The 22,310-nt window shown below is 42.5% G+C and overlaps 1 protein-coding gene across 3 annotated transcripts in view; it reads left to right on the top strand.

The window, feature by feature from the left end:
* Positions 1 to 22,310, top strand: part of mrps35 (mitochondrial ribosomal protein S35) — an 87,840-nt gene that overhangs the window by 48,584 nt on the left and 16,946 nt on the right. Inside the window, exon 8 of one of the 3 annotated variants that reach the window (XM_070900403.1) lies at positions 10,619 to 13,834. The exons of the other annotated variants lie outside the window; for them this stretch is intronic. Coding sequence (XP_070756504.1) covers positions 10,619 to 10,897 — 279 coding nt within the window. The 3' untranslated portion in view covers positions 10,898 to 13,834. Of the gene's footprint in view, positions 1 to 10,618; positions 13,835 to 22,310 lie in introns of those variants that run through there. 3 annotated transcript variants of the gene reach the window in all.

Raw genomic sequence — 22,310 nt, 5'->3', positions numbered from 1 at the left:
GAAATGTCCTCTGCCAGGGGTTCTTGTACTGCTGGATTCTTGAGTCAGATGGAGACTCAACCTTAAGTTACAGACCAGGGGCTTTCCACCTATGAGCTTAGCAGCCCACAATTTCACTAAGTTAATTTTAATGAACAGGTAATCTGGCCACTGGAGGGCACGGATGTAGAAAATCTTGTCCACAGTGTTGCTTTTGTGTTGCTGCAAAGTTGTAACCACTTTACATACAGCATGATTGTCCCATTTTTCTGGCCTAATTTAATGGAAAGCTATTTTCGAGGGGGTGGGAGGGGGGAGAAGTGCACTTTTTTTCCCAAAGTGATGAATTACAAATCTGAATTTATTCACAGACACTAAGGGCCCAAGTTTCCACATGATTCGCGCCTGATTTTTAGGAGCAACTGGTGGAGAACGGACTATTTTAGAAATCGCAATTCTCCACATTTTTTTTTTCTGCAGTTCGAGTCCGGTAGAACAGTTCTAGTTTAGAACAGAATTTTTTTTTCTTCAAAAGGGGGTGGTCCGGCCACTGACGCCTGATTTGAAAGTTTCCACAGTGAAAATGTACTCCAAACTAAAGTAGAATGGAGCAGTGAAGATTTTTGTAGAACTGAAAAAACCTGTTCTACACATTAAAAAATCAGGCACAGGTTACAAATTAGGCGTCCAGAATAGGAGGGGGGGAAGGGAAGTCATTAAATTCGACAATAAATCCTTATTTATACTTCTACAAATATTATACACATAAATCCAACCTGAATAAACATTTATAAGCCAAGAAAAGATTAAATAAACCATCTTCCTACCTGTGTGAAAGTGTTTCAGCCAGGGAGAATTCTGCAGCCGTTCGTGCCGCTGAGCGGGAGGGGGGAGAGAGAGAGAGAGAGAGAGAGAGAGAGAGAGAGAGGGGGGGGGGGGGGAAGAGAGAGAGAGAGAGAGGGGGGTGGGAAGAGAGAGAGAGAGAGAGGGGGGGGGGAGAAGAGAGAGAGGGGGGGCGGAGAAGAGAGAGAGAGAGAGAGAGAGGGGGGGGAGAGAGGGAGGGCGGGAGAAGAGAGTGGGGGGGAAGAGAGAGGGGGGGGTCGGGGAACAGGAGCGGGTGTCGGGTCTGGACGGGGGGGGGGAGCGGGTGTCTGGGTGGGGAGCGGGCCTCGGGTCGGGGCGGGGGGGGAGCGGGCCTCGGGTCGGGTCGGGGTAGCGGGCCTCGGGTCGGGTCGGGAGCGGGTCTCGGGTCGGGGCGGGGGGGGGAGCGGGTGTCGGGTCGGGGCGGGGGGGAGCGGGACTCGGGTTGGGGCGGGGGGGGGCTGGTGGAGCGGGGGGGAGGAAGCGGGTCTCGGGGCGGGGGGGGGGTGGTGGAGCGGGTGTCGGGGCGGGGCGGGGGGGGAGGGAACGGGTCTCGGGTCGGAGCGGGCGGGGGGGGAGCAGGAGCTGGCCGTGGGAGGAGCCTCATTAACGCAGCCCCAGCGAGGCCATTCAGCCAGGGCTAGGGGCTGCGTGCTTCGGGCCCCTCCCACACAGTTCGGCGCCTGGAGCTACTGCACTTGCGTGCCAACTGTAGCACGCATGTGCAGAGGTCCCGGCACTGTTTTCAGCGCCGGGATCTGGCTCCGCCCCCCCACAGCTCGTGCTGGCTGCGCCGAGTGCCACAGGACCTGTAAGTAGGTGCAGAATACCGAGGATTTTTTTAGGTGCCGTTTTAGGCGCGAAAAACGGGCGCCCAGCTCGGAGGGGCGCCCGTTTTTTTTCTTGTGGAAACTAGGGCCCTAAATATTGAATTATTGTGAAGTGCCATGTCTATTGAGATTTACTGCCCCCAAGTGGTTTTCCCCTTATACCTCCTCTTTGAAGATGGTGACCTGTATCACCCCTCCAGTGCCACATCCAAGTACCATTCTTCACGTGATTCTGCAGTTAGCAGGTTATTCCTCAATGATGGTGGGTGTGGATATTCATAGCCATGGTGCTTTTATCAAAACTATGATCATGCTAACTCCATTCCTTGCCTTTTTTTAAATTAGTAGTCACTATTAAACCATTTGGTAGCTGGATTTTTTTGTGCAACACAGTTTGATATGTACTGCACTGTATCAGAGCATACTATTATAAATATCTCTCTCATTCCCTCTAACATTTCAGGAACTAATATTCACTATTATGAAGGTAAAATGAAATGAAATGTCAGAAGCAGGGAAAATATAATGCTGTGCTCAGAACAGCTTTTCTCCACTACCAACCAGCTCCTTTAAACCATTCTCCCCTACTCCCTCTACCCTCATCTGCAATGAGAAGTGCAAGGGATCATGGGTTTCTTTTTCACCAAGCTAGAGACCATCCATTCTGCTACTTTTGCTGCTCCCTCCTCCTTGCCCACTGAGCCCAAACCTCCCTGCAGTCTGCACCCTACCCTAGTCCTGAATCCCTATCTCTTTCGAGTTTCTCTCCCATCTCCAAAGCTGTGCTGCTCATAACCTATCCTGCACCAAGTCCCGCTTGCCCATCACATCCATCATCACGAACCTACATTGGCACCCAGTCTCCCAAGTGCCTCAAATTTAAAATTCTATTGTTGCATTTAAATTGTTCCCTCCATCCATCCTTATTTATCTCCTGAACTTTCCTTCCTTTGTCTCCAGACTCTTGTGTATCTTTGTCCCACGATTGGCTGTGCCTTCAGTCACCGAGGTCCCATGCTCTGAAATTTCTTCGCCTAAACCCTTCTGCCTCTCCACCTTGCTCCCTTCCAGATGCCCCCTTAAAACTTGCCTCTTTAACCAAGCATTTAACCATCTGTTCCAGTATCATCTCCTTTGGCTTGTCATCCATTTTTTGGAAGATGTTTTACCTAAAGATGCTATATAAATGCATGTTATAAAATAAAATTCAGTGCTCAAAACTGCTTTTCATTATCTTAAAGTTAGATTCTGCTGTTTGGGATTGCTTTGCTTGATAAAGATAACAACAACATGTATTTATATAGAACCTTTAACGTAGTGAAACATCCCAAGGCGCTTCACAGAAATATTATGAGATTAAAAAATTGACTCTTAATTCAAGCATGCATTGGATAGCAATGGAGGAAAAGTGAATAATTAGCTTATAAATTAGTTCTAAAGACATGTATTTCTACAATTAAAATTTTAAGAAAACGAACATGTTGCAAGTTATTTTTTATTTGTTCTTGGGATGATAACGAAGCTGAATTTATTGCCTGTCTTTAGTTGTCCTGAGAAGGTTGTGTTTAGTCTCTCCTTGGACTACTGCCGTCCTTATATTAGTTCTCCCATGATGGTGTTAAGTCAGGAATTGCTGGATATTGACCTATCGATGATGAAATGGTGATATAAACCCTGGTCAGGATAGCCAAGCTATTCGGGGAGAGTACCACTGTGAAGACCAGTCACTTCTGAAGGAATAGCTGTCAGGACTAGTCTGACTTGCCATCTAGGATACAAATTGCAGAGTGCCATTGACATTGGCTATGTGTACAGCTCATAATCTCCTGTTTTATGGGGTGAACGAATTAGAAGGAGGTCACTTCGAGGAAACAAGGTGATAGACAAGGTAGAAAAAGATATTTATCTGCTCGATGGTGACGTGTGTAAAAAGACCCACATTGTCTCTTTACTTGACTAGCAACATTTAATCACTCCTGCCTTTCACCCTATCACAGACTGTCCCTTTTCTTCTTTCCTCCCCTTTCTCTGCCTCTGCACCTGCTTAAAATCTGTTACATCTCCAACTTTTCCAGTTCTGCCGAAGGGTCTCAGACCTGAAGCATTAACTGTTTCTCTCTCCACAGATGCTGCCTGGCCTGATGAGTGGTTCCAGCATTTTCTGTTTTTGTTTCAGATTCCAGCATCTGCAGTATTTTGTTGTTGAACAAAAGTAGTTGTTGCTTCAGGTTCAATACCTTTATTTCTTAAGTCAGTAGACAAAGCACTTTAGAAGCAAACTAGATTAGACAGATACGACTACAGAAATGGAGACACGCACTTCACTATTCCCTCGCTGCACTAACTTTTCTAAGCACAGAGGGGGCAAACTTCGGTATCACCCCGTTTGGGGGGCAGTACCAGCTACGAGGCAAGATTTTCTGTGCCAGACACGGAAGCCCGCCCCGGCAACTAAATTGGGCTAACCGCCCCGAGTGGAAGTGGAGCACAATGTCACGCGCTGCACTTCCTCTCAGGGGTGGGACTGTGGCGCTAACCATGGGAATTTTCCAGCACTACGCGGAGAGGCGCATAGCGCTGGTGAAAGCATAGGTTCCTCCCCTTCCATTAAAAGGTAGGGCATACTGTGGATTCTGCATCGGGGAGAAGGGGCCACCACTACACCACTGGGGAGCGGGGTGCCTTGGCAGCAGTCTGGCACAGAAGTGGAGTACTGGGCTGCAACATCGCGGCACGGACCCCGCGATTTCAAGAGGGCAAGGCCGTGACCGGTAAGTCGGCCATTTGTAAAATGTCGCCGCCACACCTCCTTTTAATTTTCGCCTCGCGAGCGGACTGAAGCCCGGTTCACAATCCGCAAGGCAGGTGCGGACATCGCCCACGGGGTGCTGCCAAATTTATACTATGCTCCCTATACTATATGCTAAGCTAGCCTTAATATCCTATCAGTGCTCTGCCTCTTCTCCATGTGTCAACATGTCCCATGTTCCAACAGATAGGAATCCGTACAATCACTTCTTCAATTTAGGAATATTGTCACCTTGAAAATGTTCTATAATTTTGAATATAACACTTAGTTGCAAGATAGTAACGGAATGAGAGGGCTAACCTCAATAAAATATTGTACCTGATGAAACTCTCCATCGAGTTGCGTAGTTAATGAAGGAAACTTTGTGATTGAGCTGAAATGATCCTTTTTAAAAGCATATCTGCAGGATTAGGAAATAAATTAATATTGGCCCAGAAATTGCTAAAAGCTAAAGGCGAGTTCACGCATCCGCCAATATTAGTACTCAAAAAAAAACCAGCAATGCGAGTTCAGATTCACTACAGATTGCTGGATGATTTACATCCTTCGCCATTAGCCTCACCAAAACTAAAACCATCTCACCATGAACTTCCCCATTGTGTCTCATGAAATTGCTGGATTTGCACTGTTAATATGAATTAATCTCGCCGCAACCATTTGGGACTGGTAATTCATATCACAAGGACCCCGTTGATGATGTGATTTATGGTCCTGACATGCCATTCAACCTTGGAGGCCCAAAAAGGTAACCATGGAACTGAAGAATCACCCCTGCAGACAGTAAATTGTTGCTAGAGGTTTTTAAAATTTTAAATTTTTCTTTTTTTTCTTTGTCTCTTTCTCTCTCAATCCACTCTCTTTCACTCTCTTTATTTCTCTTTCTGCATCTAATTTGACTCTAATTCACCTTATTTCCTTCTCTGTCGTTCACTGTTTCTTTCTCTATCCTTGAATTTAATTGGTTAAGGATCATTGGTCCCCAATGCTCACGAGGTGCCAGATGCACTGTTGATGTCGCCACACCATTTCAGCCTGCACTTCTAGCAATTTGCGGTGTAGAAATAATACAATCTGAAGGTTGAGGTAAAAAATCCAATTTACGGCATTCGCCGCGAGATGCACGCTCCAACAATTTCTGTGCCAATCTTTCTGTAATTGTTGTGCCCTCAATCACTGTTGCATTATTTTTCTTAAAGTAGCTGGTTCATTTATTGAAAAGTATATGGATGCTTATGGCTGCTCTTGTGTTCATAAATTAATGGCAGTACATTATTCCTTTGTGGCATCTTCCTTCCGTACCTCTGCAACCTGATTGAATGTTCTGATTCTGATTATGTCTCTCATTGATTTTTTTCTTCTCCAGTAGTCTTCAAAACCTTTTCAAACAGCATAGAAACATAGAAATATAGAAAATAGGTGCAGGAGTAGGCCATTCGGCCCTTCTAGCCTGCACCACCATTCAATGAGTTCATGGCTGAACATGCAACTTCAGTACCCCCTTCCTGCTTTCTCGCCATACCCCTTGATCCCCCGAGATGTAAGGACTTCATCTAACTCCCTTTTGAATATATTTAATGAATTGGCCTCAACAACTTTCTGTGGTAGAGAATTCCACAGGTTCACCACTCTCTGGGTGAAGAAGTTTCTCCTCATCTCGGTCCTAAATGGCTTACCCCTTATCCTTAGACTGTGACCCCTGGTTCTGGACTTCCCCAACATTGGGAACATTCTTCCTGCATCTAGCCTGTCTAAACCCGTCAGAATTTTAAACGTTTCTATGAGGTCCCCTCTCATTCTTCTGAACTCCAGTGAATACAAGCCCAGTTGATCCAGTCTTTCTTGATAGGTCAGTCCCACCATCCCGGGAATCAGTCTGGTGAACCTTCGCTGCACTCCCTCAATAGCAAGAATGTCCTTCCTCAAGTTAGTAGACCAAAACTGTACATAATACTCCAGGTGTTGCCTCACCAAGGCCCTGTACAACTGTAGCAACACCTCCCTGCCCCTGTACTCAAATCCCCTCGCTATGAAGGCCAACATGCCATTTGCTAATTAACCGCCTGCTGTACCTGCATGCCAGCCTTCAATGACTGATGTACCATGACACCCAGGTCTCGTTGCACCTCCCCTTTTCCTAATCTGTCACCATTCAGATAATAGTCTGTGTCTCTGTTTTTACCACCAAAGTGGATAACCTCACATTTATCCACATTATACTTCATCTGCCATGCATTTGCCCACTCACCTAACCTATCCAAGTCACTCTGAAGCCTCATAGCATCCTCCTTGCAGCTCACACTGCCACCCAACTTAGTGTCATCCACAAATTTGGAGATACTACATTTAATCCCCTCGTCTAAATCATTAATGTACAGTGTAAACAGCTGGGGCCCCAGCACAGAACCTTGCGGTACCCCACTAGTCACTGCCTGCCATTCTGAAAAGTACCCATTTACTCCTACTCTTTGCTTCCTGTCTGACAACCAGTTCTCAATCCATGTCAGCACACTACCCCCAATCCCATGTGCTTTAACTTTGCACATTAATCTCTTGTGTGGGACCTTGTCAAAAGCCTTCTGAAAGTCCAAATATACCACATCAACTGGTTCTCCCTTGTCCACTCTACTGGAAACATCCTCAAAAAATTCCAGAAGATTTGTCAAGCATGATTTCCCTTTCACAAATCCATGCTGACTTGGACCTATCATGTCACCTCTTTCCAAATGCGCTGCTATGACATCCTTAATAATTGATTCCATCATTTTACCCACGACTGAGGTCAGGCTGACCGGTCTATAATTCCCTGTTTTCTCTCTCCCTCCTTTTTTTAAAAAGTGGGGTTAGATGGGCTACCCTCCACGCAATAGGAACTGATCCAGAGTCTATGGAATGTTGGAAAATGACTGTCAATGCATCCGCTATTTCCAAGGCCACCTCCTTAAGTACTCTGGGATGCAGTCCATCAGGCCCTGGGGATTTATTGGCCTTCAATCCCATCAATTTCCCCAACACAATTTCCCGACTAATAAGGATTTCCCTCAGTTCCTCCTCCTTACTAGACCCTCTGACCCTTTTTATATCCGGAAGGTTGTTTGTGTCCTCCTTAGTGAATACCGAACTAAAGTACTTGTTCAATTGGTCTGCCATTTCTTTGTTCCCAGTTATGACTTTCCCTGATTCTGACTGCAGGGGACCTATGTTTGTCTTTACTAACCTTTTTCTCTTTACATATCTATAGAAACTTTTGCAATCCATCTTAATGTTCCCTGCAAGCTTCTTCTCGTGCTCCATTTTCCCTGCCCGAATCAAACCCTTTGTCCTCCTCTGCTGAGTTCTAAATTTCTCCCAGTCCCCGGGTTCGCTGCTATTTCTGGTCAATTTGTATGCCACTTCCTTGGCTTTAATACTATCCCTGGTTTCCCTTGATAGTCACGGTTGAGCCACCTTCTCTTTTTTATTTTTACGCCAGACAGGAATGTACAATTGTTGTAGTTCATCCATGCGGTCTCCAAATGTCTGCCTTTTCCCATCCACAGTCAACCCCTTAAGTATCATTCGCCACTCTATCCTAGCCTATTCACGCCTCATACCTTCAAAGTTACCCTTTTTTAAGTTCTGGACCCTGGTCTCTGAATTAGCTGTTTCATTCTCCATCCTAATGCAGAAGTCCACCATATTATGGTCACTCTTCCCCAAGGGGCCTCGCACAACGAGATTGCTAATTAATCCTCTCTCATTACACAACACCCAGTCTAAGATGGCCTCCCCTTTAGTTGGTTCCTTGACATATTGGTCTAGAAAACCATCCCTTATGCACTCCAGGAAATCCTCCTCCACCTTATTGCTTTCAGTTTGGTTAACCCAATCTATGTGCATATTAAAGTCACCCATTATAGCTGCTGCACCTTTATTGCATGCACCCCTAATTTCCTGTTTGATGCCCTCCCCAACATCAGTACTACTGTTTGGAGGTCTGTACACAACTCCCACTAACGTTTTTTGCCCTTTGGTGTTCTGCAGCTCTACCCATATAGATTCCACATCATCCAAGCTAATGTCCTTCCTAACTATTGCATTAATCTCCTCTTTAACCAGCAATGCTACCCCACCTCCTTTTCCTTTTGTTCTTTCCTTTCTGAATGTTGAATACCCCTGGATGTTGAGTTCCCAGCCCTGATCATCCTGGAGCCACGTCTCTGTAATCCCAATCACATCATATTTGTTAACATCTATTTGCACAGTTAATTCATCCACCTTATTACGGATACTCCTTGCATTAAGACACAAGCCTTCAGGCTTGTTTTTTTAACATCCTTTGTCCTTTTAGAATTTTGCTGTGCAGTGGCCCTTTTTGTTCTTTGCCTTGGGTTTCTCTGCCCTCCACTTTTCCTCATCTCCTTTCTGTCTTTTGCTTTTGTCTCCTTTTTGTTTCCCTCTGTCTCCCTGCATTGGTTCCCATCCCCCTGCCATATTAGTTTAACTCCTCCCCAAAAGCACTAGCAAACACTCCTCCTCGGACATTGGTTCCGGTCCTGGCCAGGTGCAGACCGTCTGGTTTGTACTGGTCCCACCTCCCCCAGAACCGGTTCCAATGCCCCAGGAATTTGAATCCCTCCCTGCTGCACCACTGCTCAAGCCACATATTCATCTGCGCTATCCTGCGATTCCTACTCTGACTAGCACGTGGCACTGGTAGCAATCCCGAGATTACTACTTTTGAGGACCTACTTTTTAAATTTAGCTCCTAGCTCCTTAAATTCGTTTCGTAGGACCTCATCCCTTTTTTTTAACCTATGTCGTTGGTACCAATGTGCACCACGACAACTGGCTGTTTTCCCTGCCTTTTTAGAATGTCCTGCACCCGCTCCGAGACATCCTTGACCCTTGCACCAGGGAGGCAACATACCATCCTGGAGTCTCAGTTGCGACAGCAGAAACGCCTATCTATTCCCCTCACAATTGAATCCCCTATCACTATCGCTCTCCCGCTCTTTTTCCTGCCCTCCTGTGCAACAGAGCCAGCCACGGTGCCATGAACTTGGCTGCTGCTGCCCTCCCCTGATGAGTCATCCCCCTCAACAGTACTCAAAACAGTGTATCTGTTTTGCAAAGGGATGACCACAGGGGACCCCTGCACTACTTTCCTTGCACTACTCTTCCTGCTGGTCTTCCATTCCCTAGCTGGCTGTGGACCCTTCTCCTGCAGTAAGACCAACTCACTACACATGCTACTAACGTCGTTCTCAGCATCGTGGATGCTCCAGAGTGAATCCACCCTCAGCTCCAATTCTGCAACGCATTCAGCATTCTCCCAATCTTTTTAAAAAGCCTTCTTTAAATTTCAGTGAACGATGTTTGACATAGAATACCGTAAACTACTATTCTAACATCATCTTGAACAATTAGACCAATCATAACAAATAAATCCATCATTGTCAAAATTGTAGAGCCAATCCTCTCATTGGTTTCTTATTGACTCAGGCAAATGTACCAGTAACTGACTGCATCATACTAACTTGTGGCCTTAACACAAAAGCTTATATAGGTACAATGCTAAGGAAAAGAAACCTTTCATTAAACTAGACATGAGTGTTCAAAATTCAGCCATAGGTTCATCTTCACTCTCACAATGTTTGTTAGCAGCTGCAGGACTACTAAATCACAGTTCTGCTTCAGTTCATTTGCATGTTCATTGTTCTCATCTGCAACACAGTAATGATTTTAATTTAATTCACTTTAAATAATCAACCTTCTCGTTCACCCATAATTTGACCTACAGTTCTTCTAGATTGCTTTATTCAGTAATTTTAGGTTCTGTTACCAAGTTGGAACTGAAAAGTCACCCACTAGTCCAGTGTTTTTGTTGACGATTATAGATTTTTCAACATTCCTAGGCATAAAACAGGCCATGGAAATGAAAATTGGGTGATTGGTATTACGGGTGAGCAATCCACAATGCCACTTTATGCCTTTGCAACGAATTGCAAATCTACCTATATGTTCCAAACTGTATAGGTGGTATAGAAATACTTTGCTTCTCAGAATCTGTCCATGATCTGTAATTCTTAACAACTAACCTGACCTTTTCCAAAGAGCAATCAGACCACCATCAAATACTATTCTGTCTTTTACATCCCAGAAAAATGAAATATGGGAATCGAACAAAACTGAAGCTGACATGGATGAATATATTTGGGAGAACAGTCAGTCTGAGAAAAATGCCTTGGATACAATCTTCAGGATGAAAGAAGTTGAAAAGTTCCCATCAGTTCCAAAGGAAGAAGTAATTAACTCGCCAGAAGTCAAAGATTACAAAATGTCTGTGGTGAATATTAAAAATGTTGGGGAAACAGAAGATAGCATTTTTCAGTACAAAGAAGCTGTGAAAAGACTACTAAATTTGCAGCATGATCTATGAAATAGGACATGATCTATTTATATTGAATTAGTATATTGGCATTATACAGACTTTGTCAAAAGCCTTGATGAAATAACAGGTGTTTTATAGAGAGTAATGTTAAATGCTAATCTCTATAAATTGATTTTTATCTCCACAAATGTGCTTGTCTTGATCATATTTCAATTCTGTGAATAAAACTTGGGCTTTCCTTTTCCATTAATTTATTTGCTATATATACCCATGTATAAGGCTAGACATTTAGGCTTCTGCCCTAAACCCCACTCCCCTGCCACTGACTTTATGCATTGCCCCCTTATTCATTCTAGCTGAATCAAATCTTGATATCCTGCTTCTGCCCTAAACTGCGAGCATTGTACTTACTAACTTGTGACCATAACATAAAAGCTTATATAGACAAGGACACTGACTTTATCCACCACCCTGCTACTTGTTCTAGCTGAATCAAGCCAAGCTAAGCCTTGGCCTCCTGCTCAATCCAAAGCTGAACTTCAAACTCCACGTCCTTTCTGTACCAAGACTACTTGCCTGCACCTCTGCAACGTTGCCTGCCTTGGCCCTTATGTTGCTGAAACCCTTATCTATGCTTTGTCATCTCTAGACCTGATTTGTCTAATGTCCATGCTGGCCTATCCATTTAAAAACTTCCAATTTATCCAAAGCTCAGCCACCCATATTCTATTCCACACTAAGTCCCACTCGCCAGTGTATTAAATTTAACAATCTTCATCTCCAAATATCCCTACATCCATCTTTTAAATTCCTTCTCAATATTCATTATTTTGACCTTATCGTTAACACGCTGCCCATTGCATGCCATCTGTTCCTTTTATCTATATATTTTTTCATCTGCCTCTGTAAAGTACTATGAGACTTTTTCTACATTAAAAGTGCTATATAAACCCAAGATATTGGTGGTGGTTGTTGAAATTTAAGTCACTGGGGTTTGAAAGTATGGGAAGGAGGGGGCGTTATCTTATAAATGAGTCAGTATGTGGATTGATTTATAGCTCACTCGAGGGCGCACACTCGTGTTCTCAGGCCGCATCCTGCCCCCCTGTCTATTCTGGACTCTTCATACGACTTTTTTTTATTCATTCATGGGATGTGGATGTTGCTGGCAATGCCAGCATTTATTTTCCATCCCTAATTGCCCTTGAGAAGGTGGTGGGGAGCTGCCGCCTTGAACCGCTGCAATCCGTGGAGTGAAGGTACTTCCACAGTGCTTTTGGGTAGGGAGTTCCAGGATTTTGACCCAGTGACAATGAGGGAACAGTGATATATTTCCAAGTGTGTGACTTGGAGGAGAACTCGGAGGTGGTGTTGTTTCCATGCACCTGCTGCCTTTTTCCTTCTATGTGATAGAGGTTGCGGATTTGGGAGGTGCTATCGAAGAAGCCTTGGCAAGTTGCTGAAGTGCATCTTGTAGATGGTACGCACTGCAGACGCGGTTCACCTGTGGTGGAACTTAGCTTCCAGTTTCGTGTATTTTTTATTTGTTCCTAGGATGTGGACATTGCTGGCAAGGACAGTACTAAATGCCCTTGAGAACATGGTGAGCTGCCGCCTTGAAGCACTGCAGTCCATGTGGTGAAGGTACTCCCATAGTGCTGTTAGAGAGTTCGTTCCAAGATTTTGACTCCATGACCATGAAGGAATGCCAATATATCTCCAAGTCATAGAATCATAGAAAATTGGCCATGTGGTTGACAGTCAGGAGGAAAGCTTTAGACTGCAGGAAGATATCGGTGAACTGTCAGTTGGGTGGAAAATGGATTTCAATCCGGAAAAGTGTACATTACTACATTTGGGGAGGGGCAACAAGGTAAGGGAAGACACAATAAATGGGAGGATACTTAAAGGTGTGGAGGAACAGAGGGACCTTGGAGTGTATGTCCACAGATACTTAAAGGTAGCAGGACAGTTGATAAGGTCGTTTAAAAAGGCATAGGGAATGCTTTCCTTTATTAGCCGAGGCATAGAATATAAGAGATGGGATGTTATGCTAGAACTGTATACAACACTTGGCCACAGCTTGAGTATTGCGTACAGTTCTGGTCACCACATTACAGGAAAAATGTGATTGCACTAGAGAGGGTGCAGAGGAGATTTACAAGGATGTTGCCAGGACTGGAAAATTTTAGCTATGAGCAAAGATTGTACAGACTGGGGTTGTTTTCTTTGGAACAGAGAGGCTGAGGGAAGACCTTATTGAGGTGTATAAAATTATGAGGGACCTAAATAGAGTGGATCGGAAAGACCGGTTTTCCTGAGCAGAGGGATCAATAACCAGGGGCATAGATTTAAAGTAGTTGGTAGAAGGATTAGAGGGGAGATGAGGAAGAAAAAACATTCACTGGGGGTGGTGGGGGTCTAGAACTCACTGCCTTTAAAAAGTACTTTGATGTGCATTTGAAATGCTGTCACGTATAGGGCAACGGACCTAGTGCTGGAAGGTGGGATGAGGCTGGTTAGCTCGTTTTCGACCGACATGGACATGATGGGCCAAATGGCCATCCTCTGTTATAATTTTCTATGAGTCAGGAGGTCAGAATACCTAGCCTCTGATCTTCTCTTGTAGACACAGTTTTTATGTGGCTGATCCAGTTAAGTTTCTGGTCAATGGTGACCCCCAGAATATTGATGGTGGAGGGATTTGACAATTAATAATGCTGTTGAATGTCAAGGGGTGTTGGTTAGACTCGCTTGTTGAAGATAGTCATTGTCTGGCACTAGTGTGGTGCAAATATTACTTGCCACTTATCAGCCCAAGCCTGTATGTCATCCAGGTTTTGCTGCATGTGAGGCCACACCTGGAGTATTTTGTACAGTTTTGGTCTCCTAACCTGAGGAAGGATATTCTTGCTATTGAGGGAGTGCAGCGAAGGTTCACCAGACTGATTCCCGGGATGGCGGGACTGACCTATCAAGAAAGACTGGATCAACTGGGCTTGTATTCACTGGAGTTCAGAAGAATGAGAGGGGACCTCATAGAAACATATAAAATTCTGACGGGGTTAGACAGGTTAGATGCAGGAAGAATGTTCCCAATGTTGGGGAAGTCCAGAACCAGGGGTCACAGTCTAAGGATAAGGGGTAAGCCATTTAGGACCGAGATGCGGAGGAACTTCTTCACCCAGAGAGTGGTGAACCTGTGGAATTCTCTACCACAGAAAGTTGTTGAGGCCAATTCACTAAATATATTCAAAAAGGAGTTAGATGAGGTCCTTACTGCTAGGGGGATCAAGGGGTATGGCGAGAAAGCAGGAATGGGGTACTGAAGTTGAATGTTCAGCCATGAACTCATTGAATGGCGGTGCAGGCTACAAGGGCCGAATGGCCTACTCCTGCACCTATTTTCTATGTTTCTATGTTTCTATGTTTCTAAATGTCCTGCTACTACTTCCTTAATGATGGACTCCAGCATTTTCCCAATGGCCAATGTTAGGCTAACTGGTCTATTGTTTCCTGCCTTCTGTATCCCAATCTTCTTAAATAGGTGAGTTACATTTGTGGTTTTCCAGTCCAATGGAACCTCTCCAGAATCCAGGGACTTTTGGTAGATTACAACCATTGCATCCACTATCTCTGCAGCCACCTCTTTTAAAACCCTGGGATGCAGGCCATCAGGTCCAGGGGACTTGTCCACCTTAAGTCCCATTAGTTTGCCTAGTACTTTTTCTCTAGTGATATTGATTATTTTAAGTCCCCCCCCCTCCTCCCAATAGCCTTTTGATTATCTATTATTGGAATGCTTTTAGAGTCTCCTACCGTGAAGTCCAATAGAAAATATTTGTTCAAAGTCTCCGCCATTGCCTTGTTTCCCATTATTAATTTCCCAGTCTCATCCTCTTAAGGGACCAACATTTATTTTAGCTACTCGCTTCCTGTTTATATACCTGTGGAAGCTCTTACTGTCTGTTTTTATATTTTTTGCTAGTTTACTCTCGCAAGCTATCTTCTCTGTCAATTTTTTAGTCATCCTTTGCTGGTTTCTAAAAATTCTTTGCAACATTGTATGCCTTTGTTTTCTATTTGATACCAGCCTTTACTTCCTTAGTTCGCCACGGATGGTTCATCCTTCTCGTAGTCTTTCTCACTGGAATATATCTTTGCTGAGAGTTATGAAATATCTCCTTAAATGTTTGCCACTGTTCATCTACAGTCTTGCCCTTTATTATTTTCGCAGTCCACTTTAACCAACTCTTTCTTCATACCTTTGTAATTAAGTTCAGGACACTAGTTTGAGACCTAGCTTTCTCGCCCTCAAACTGAATTTGAAATTCTACTATGCTATGATCACTCTTCCCAAGAGGATCCTTTATTACAAGATCATTAATTAATCCAGACTTGTTACACATTACCAGATCTAAAATAGTCTGCTCCCTGGTTGGTTCCACAACGTATTGTTCCAAGAATTCATCCTGCATGCACTCTATGAACTCTTCCTCCACGCTACCTTTGCCAATTTGATTTGTCCAATCAATATGAAGATTAAAATCACCCATGATTATTGCCATACCTTCCTTAAATGCCTCTATTATTTCTTGATTTATACTCTATCCAACAGTGTGGCTACTGTTTGGGAGCCTGTAAACCACTCCCACCAGTGACTTTTTTCCCTTATTATTTCTTGGCTCCACTCAAACTGATTCTACATCTTGATCTTCTGAGCCAATATCATTGCTCACTACTGCCCTTATTAACAGAGCTACCCCACCTCCTTTTCCTTTCTGCCTATCCTTCTGAAATGTCAAATACTCCATAATATTCAGTTCCCTTGGTCACCTTGCAACCACGTTTCTGTAATGGCAATCAAATCATACCCAATTATTTTTATTTGTGCCGTCAATTCATCTATTTTGTTACGAATGCTGATTGCGTTCAGATATAGAGCTTTTAATTTTGTCTTGTGTATACGCTATGTCCCTTCCTGTCACACTGGTGATCATTACCATTATCGCTGCGCTTTTGCCTTTTTTCTCTTTGACTTTTTTAAATTTCCGCTCACCGGATCCTTCCCCCCCCCCCCCCACTATTTAGTTTAAAGGCCTATCTACAGCCCTAGTTATTCAATTGGCCAGGACACTGGCCCCAGCATGGTTCAAGTGAAGCCCATCACGACCAAAAAGCTCCCTCCTATCCCAGTATTGGTGCCACTGCCCCACGAATTGAAACCCATTTCTCCCACACCAATCTTTGAACCACACGTTCGTCTCTCTCATCCTATTTATCCTATGCAAATTTACTTGTGGCTCAGGTAGTAATCCAGAGATAATTACCTTTGTAGTTTTGCTTTTTAAGTTTAGTCCCTAGCTGCTCATACTCCCGCAGCAGAACCTCTTTGTCCTGCCTATGTCGTTGATACCTACGTAGACCACGACAACTGGATCTTTCCTTTCCCACTCCAAGTTCCTCTCCAACCCAGAGGAGATGTCCTTAACCCTGGTACCAGGTAGGCAATACAGTCTTCGGGACTCACTCTCTCGGCTGCAGAGAACAGTATCTATCCCCCTAGCTATATGTTCCCTACCACTACCACATTTCTATTTACTCCCCCAACTTGAATGGCCCCCTATATCACAGTGCTGTGGTCAGTTTGCTCATCCTCCCTGCAGTTCTTGCTCTCGTCCACACAGGGAGTTCGTACCTGTTAGACAATTGCAAAGGCTGAGGCTCCTCCATCACTACATCCTGGGTCCCCATACCTGCCTCACTCAGAGTCACACCCTCCTGTCCCTAACCATGGACCAAATTTGAATTATTTAATTTAAGGGGTGTGACTCTGCTGGAACAAAGCGTCCAGGTAACACTCCCCCTCCCAGATGTGTCACAGTGTTTGAAGCTCAGACTCCAGCTTATCAACTCGGAGCCGAAGTTTCTCGAACAGCCAACACTTACTGCAGATGTGGTCGCCATGGCCTCAATGGTGTCCACCAGCTCCCACATGCTGCAGCAGTAACACATCGCCTCCCCTGCCATCTTTAATGTATTTTATTTAATTAATTAAGTTTTCAAGTTTTGAATGTTTAGTTTTTAATCCCAGCTCTTGATTTAAACCAATGCCCAAGAAAAAGAGAAATACTGACCAACCAATTACTTCCCTGCTTTCCTGTGACGTCACACTTTGATTTATTTTTACTTCTTACCCTCCCAGGTCAGTTGGTGTTGCTCGCAGATAGCTCTCTTAAGTAGTTCCCTCTCCAGTCTGCTCCGTGATGCTCCAGCTGCTCCCTTTATTAGTTCCCGCTCCGGTCTGGAGCAATCAGCACTCAAAAATGTTCTGCTCTGTGGGAAGGCATGGTATGAACTTATACATAGGTCATAGATTTTTTTTTAAATTTTGGATAAAATGGGGAAGAGTCATTTATACACGAGATGGAAAAGCCTAATTTTTATCATTCAGAGATGCAAGGGTCATAAATTAAAATGAAGAATGGGTGTAGCAAGCAAATGATCATAAAAGGAAATGAAAGTGAGGAACGACAACAAAAATAATGGTGTGAATTTCAATTTATTTTTAAACAAATTAGATTTATTGAACAATCAAGGAAGTTACACGCATGCTGTAAAGCAAGCCATAACTATGTTTGATACAATTCGTAATATAAAGTACAATTATTAACTGGTGCTGTGCATTTCCAATAGGTTTGAGGTTCCTCCAGCTTTGAATGTTAATCTTATGGGAGAGTTTGTCAACCTTTCTGTTCAGGGTCACCTTAAAGAAAGGCCAACCTCCATTATTGTGATCTTTGCTTCCTCAATCTGTAAATAAAATCCTCAGAACCTGTAGTTGTTCAATAAACTCAAACTCAAATTAACATTCTCCTTCCAAATGCATATCCTAGCCGCAAGAAACACTTGATTTAACGTCCGCTGAAGTGCACAGGGTCGAGCCGAGATGCAGAAGTAAGCTACGAGGAATACCAGATAATAAGGGAACTCAAGGAAGTGGTTGCTATTCAAACTTTTAATACCAATGTCTTAACGCTTCAGGTTATAGACCTAATCCATATTTTTTAGCCTGAATGTAATTTGGAATTTAGTAATTTCATCTTTTTGAAAAATAGGAAAGCACTGTGAATTGGAATGTGTGTAACATGTGGATCTCCCATCTACCTAAATTTAATTATTTGCTTAGGACAAAATACTATTCGAGCCTGTTATTTCTAAAGTTGTCATCCATATTTTAGAAGATGCCTGGGAGTGAGGCTCATAGTAGTAGTGCTTTAAAATAGAGAAGGTTCGTTCGTAACTTAAAAAAAACAATTATGCCTGTTCTGTCAAAGGCAACTTTAAAAAAAAAAAATAAAGCCTAACAAAAATAGATATTTTCAAAAGTGGCTTTCTAGCATTGCATATCTTCTAATCCACAAACATAAATTCCGTAATCTCAAGTTTAAGGCTAAATACCACCCAAGTCAATACTTTCCTGTTTGAATTTTGGATCCAATAAATGAAATGTACTATATTTCATTGTGACAGTGGTTTCATTCTTTGAAGCATGCTGTCAGAAATTTAGTACAGTCACAGGTCAATTCCTCCAAAACCTTATGTACTAACAAACTGAGTATTTATAGATCAGTGTATTGACCTCCCCTCTTTTCTCACCTTTATCCCCACTTCTCCCAAAAAGTTCATCAAACATTTTAATTGAAAAATCAACATATTATTCAAAAAAACTTGGCACTGCATGCCAGTTGTCATGGAGTTACATTACCAAAATGATGCATTGTAACTCAGTAGTTTCAGTGAGAAAATGCTGGGTTTCCTTGCTGGAGGAACATGAGTGTCAATGGCAGCCTTGTTTGATATTTCGACATGGTTGTGCCAAATCAGTAAGTTTTTCTCTTTCTGTAGACTATTGTAATGAAGTGGCTTATCTCTGAATACTGTTTTCTCCTACGATTTGAAAATTCTGTGACTTTTGCAAGTATTTTGCAAGTAACTTTTTTCATATTTATTGCAACTTATATTTTCGGTATGGAAATTCTGGATATGTTTTGTGAAAACTGACTTGGTGTGATTTTTATATTATAAAATATCTACTCTAGATGCTGGTAATTCTGATTATGTATGGGAAAAACATTAATATTGCTGTAGTACTGGGCAATGATACAATATACCTTCTGATCCCACATTCGCCATTTTATTTACACTTTCAATTATGTCATATAGCTTCTACCACACTTTGTGTTCATAACATAACAAAACTCAAAGTGACATTTTAGAATAGAGACTACTTAATATTTACAAAAAATACATCAACTGGGAAGGAATTTAAGGTAGCAATTCAGCCTCCTGGTTTTGTCGATGGTAATTGGTCTTGCAGCCTGACATAATCAGAAACAAGAGGTGGATTGAATTATTCCCCTGTCCTAGTCAGTAATTTATTATCTTCCCCACCTCATCCATATTGCTCTCCTGACATTTTTAAATAATTCAATTATTTGTATTATATTACTTTCTAAAATATTTTATTGTATATTTGCTAGTTTCTTCCTTTTCCTTTCGTGAAGACATTAATTCTTGTTGAAGTTTGGTGGCATATTATGCCCACCCAAATCTCAACCAAGTGACCATTTTTCATGTTTGAGCCTAAAGGTTGACGAGCTATTCAACTGTTGGATAACATATGTTATTAGGTAATTGGATTGTCGGTTTGATTCATTTTGGAATGTACATGTGTATTATCCAACCAAATAGTCAGTTTTCCACACTTACTGTCAAGTCAAATTATTACAGAGCATAGAAATAAAAGAATCTCTGCTTAGAAATGTGCAAAAACTAACAATACTGAAGTGTTGATTTATGGCAGCTTCACCAAATGATTGGTCATTTTCAACCTACAAACTGTATCTATCTGACCCACGAAGCCAATGTAACTCAGTTTCTAGTTAGTTATTTTACTCTACTTTGTTTTATATTTTGGTTTGGGGGCTAATGTTAATGGTACAAGCCACTCTGCCCAGATATGAAGTACTGATAGCTATACCTTAAACAAACACAACATAGATGAGATCAGATACCAAGAAATTAAAGAATTCAGATAACATCAAAAAATTGAGCAAATTTTGAGCATTTTTTCAGCATCACCTGAATAGATTTGTTATCGGTAGTTTTAAGATATTTGCAAAATGATGGAAATATTCATTTAAACTTAATATGTAGCCAGAGTGGGTACCATATTGCACTCTTGAGCGGCCCAAAGACAATTTTGGATGTTCCTGATGTATGCAATAGCATGTGCACAAACACTGAAAATACAAGTCTAGAAACTACTTGTTGAGAATATTACGGATGAATGCTTAACTTGGTGATTTTTTTCTGTGCTATTCGACTGCATTAGAACTGCAGTAAGCATTTGTATGGTAATATCGCCCACAGTAATTATAATAAAGCATGATTGAAATAGGTCAAATGTTTCAAATTTAAATATTGTAAATATGTAAAAAAAATCATTGATTATAATCTGTTAAAGAAATGTTATTACTCATTTGTACAATATGAAAGCACACATACAAGAGCCATTATTTTATGGGACTTTTAAAGCAACAACATTGGTATCAGATTTAGGGAACCAGTATTACAGCCATGAAGTATTTGGAACTAATTCTGCAATATCCCTTATTTTAAGTACCAATTTTTCATGTTGTCTCCAAATGTTGCAACAGTTTAAGCATGATTTGAATCTCCTAATCCCTGAAAAGACAGGAGAGAATGCAATGCTTTGTTGATTGTCTTGCAAGGGAAGAAAGGGTATTCAAGGTTCTGCATGACTTGCCTTTCTGCACCTCACCAGCTTCAAGGTCTTTCAGTTAAAGATTTTATCCATTAAGTATGTAATAGTGAAGTTGGAACGTTTAATTTTTGATTCGATGCTGCAAAATGTACTCTGCAAAATACAACAGCTACATAAATAATGAGATGAAAAAAAGGATTTATTAATTTCCAAAAATAATCTTGAGGGATATCACCTAGTTTTCTTTAAACTTTCCTTTTCTTTTTGCACAGAAATGGTTGGCTCCAAGAGGAATGCATTTATTCAAGTAAATATGCAGTTTTGCAATGGTGTGCAGCATTGTGCTAATATTGCACTGAGATATGTGGCCAGCATGGCGAACTCACTTAAATAATTAGATGTAATGGGTAGAGTTGGTATTCTGGAAGGATGAGATAAATCGGCTGAACGACTTTCTTCCTTGGACTGCTTTTATATCTGTGTGAGAGAACTCCTTTTCCCAGATTCTCCTAGTAAAATCTACCAAAATTCTCTGGACTCTGGGGAGGTACCAGCGGATTGGAAAGCAGCTAATGTAATGCCTCTGTTTAAAAAAGGGGGCAGACAAAAGGCAGGTAACTATAGGCCGGTTAGTTTAACATCTGTAGTGGGGGAAATGCTTGAAACTATCATTAAGGAAGAAATAGCGGGCCATCTAGATAGGAATAGTGCAATCAAGCAGACGCAGCATGGATTCATGAAGGGCAAATCATGTTTAACTAATTTACTCGAATTCTTTGAGGATATAATGAGCATGGTGGATAGAGGTGTACCGATGGATGTGGTGTATTTAGATTTCCAAAAGGCATTCGATAAGGTGCCACACAAAAGGTTACTGCAGAAGATAGAGGTACGCAGAGTCAGAGGAAATGTATTAGCATGGATAGAGAATTGGCTGGCGAACAGAAAGCAGCGAGTCGGGATAAATGGGTCCTTTTCAGGTTGGAAATCGGTGGTTAGTGGTGTGCCACAAGGATCGGTGCTGGGACCACAACTGTTTACAATATACAAAGATGACCTGGAAGAGGGGACAGAGTGTAGTGACACAAAATTTGCAGATGACACAAAGATTAGTGGGAAAGCGGGTTGTGTAAAGGACACAGAGAGGCTGCAAAGAGATTTGGGTAAGTTAAGCGAATGGGCGAAGGTTTGGCAGATGGAATACAATGTCGGAAAGTGTGAGGTCATCCACCTTGGGGGGAAAAAAACAGTAAAAGGGAATATTATTTAAATGGGGAGAAATTACAACATGCTGAGATGCAGAGGGACCTGGGGGTCCTTGTGCATGAAACTCTTTTGAGTTAGTTTGCAGGTGCAGCAGGTAATCAGGAAGGCGAATGGAATGTTGGCCTTCATTGCGAGAGGGATGGAGTACAAAAGCAGGGAGGTCCTGCTGCAACTGTATAGGGTATTGGTAAGGCCGCACCTGGAGTACTGCATGCAGTTTTGGTAACCTTACTTAAGGAAGGATATACTGGCTTTGGAAGGGGGTACAGAGACGATTCACTCGGCTGATTCCGGAGATGAGGGGGTTACCTTAAGATGATAGATTGAGTAGACTGGGTCTTTACTCGTTGGGAGTTCAGAAGGATGAGGGGTGATCTTATAGAAACATTTAAAATCATGAAAGGG

The sequence above is a fragment of the Pristiophorus japonicus genome, chromosome 15, assembly GCF_044704955.1.
Source record: "Pristiophorus japonicus isolate sPriJap1 chromosome 15, sPriJap1.hap1, whole genome shotgun sequence".
NCBI lineage: Eukaryota > Metazoa > Chordata > Chondrichthyes > Pristiophoridae > Pristiophorus > Pristiophorus japonicus.
Note: the sequence above shows the minus strand (reverse complement) of the source record. Positions and strands in the feature narration are given on the sequence as shown.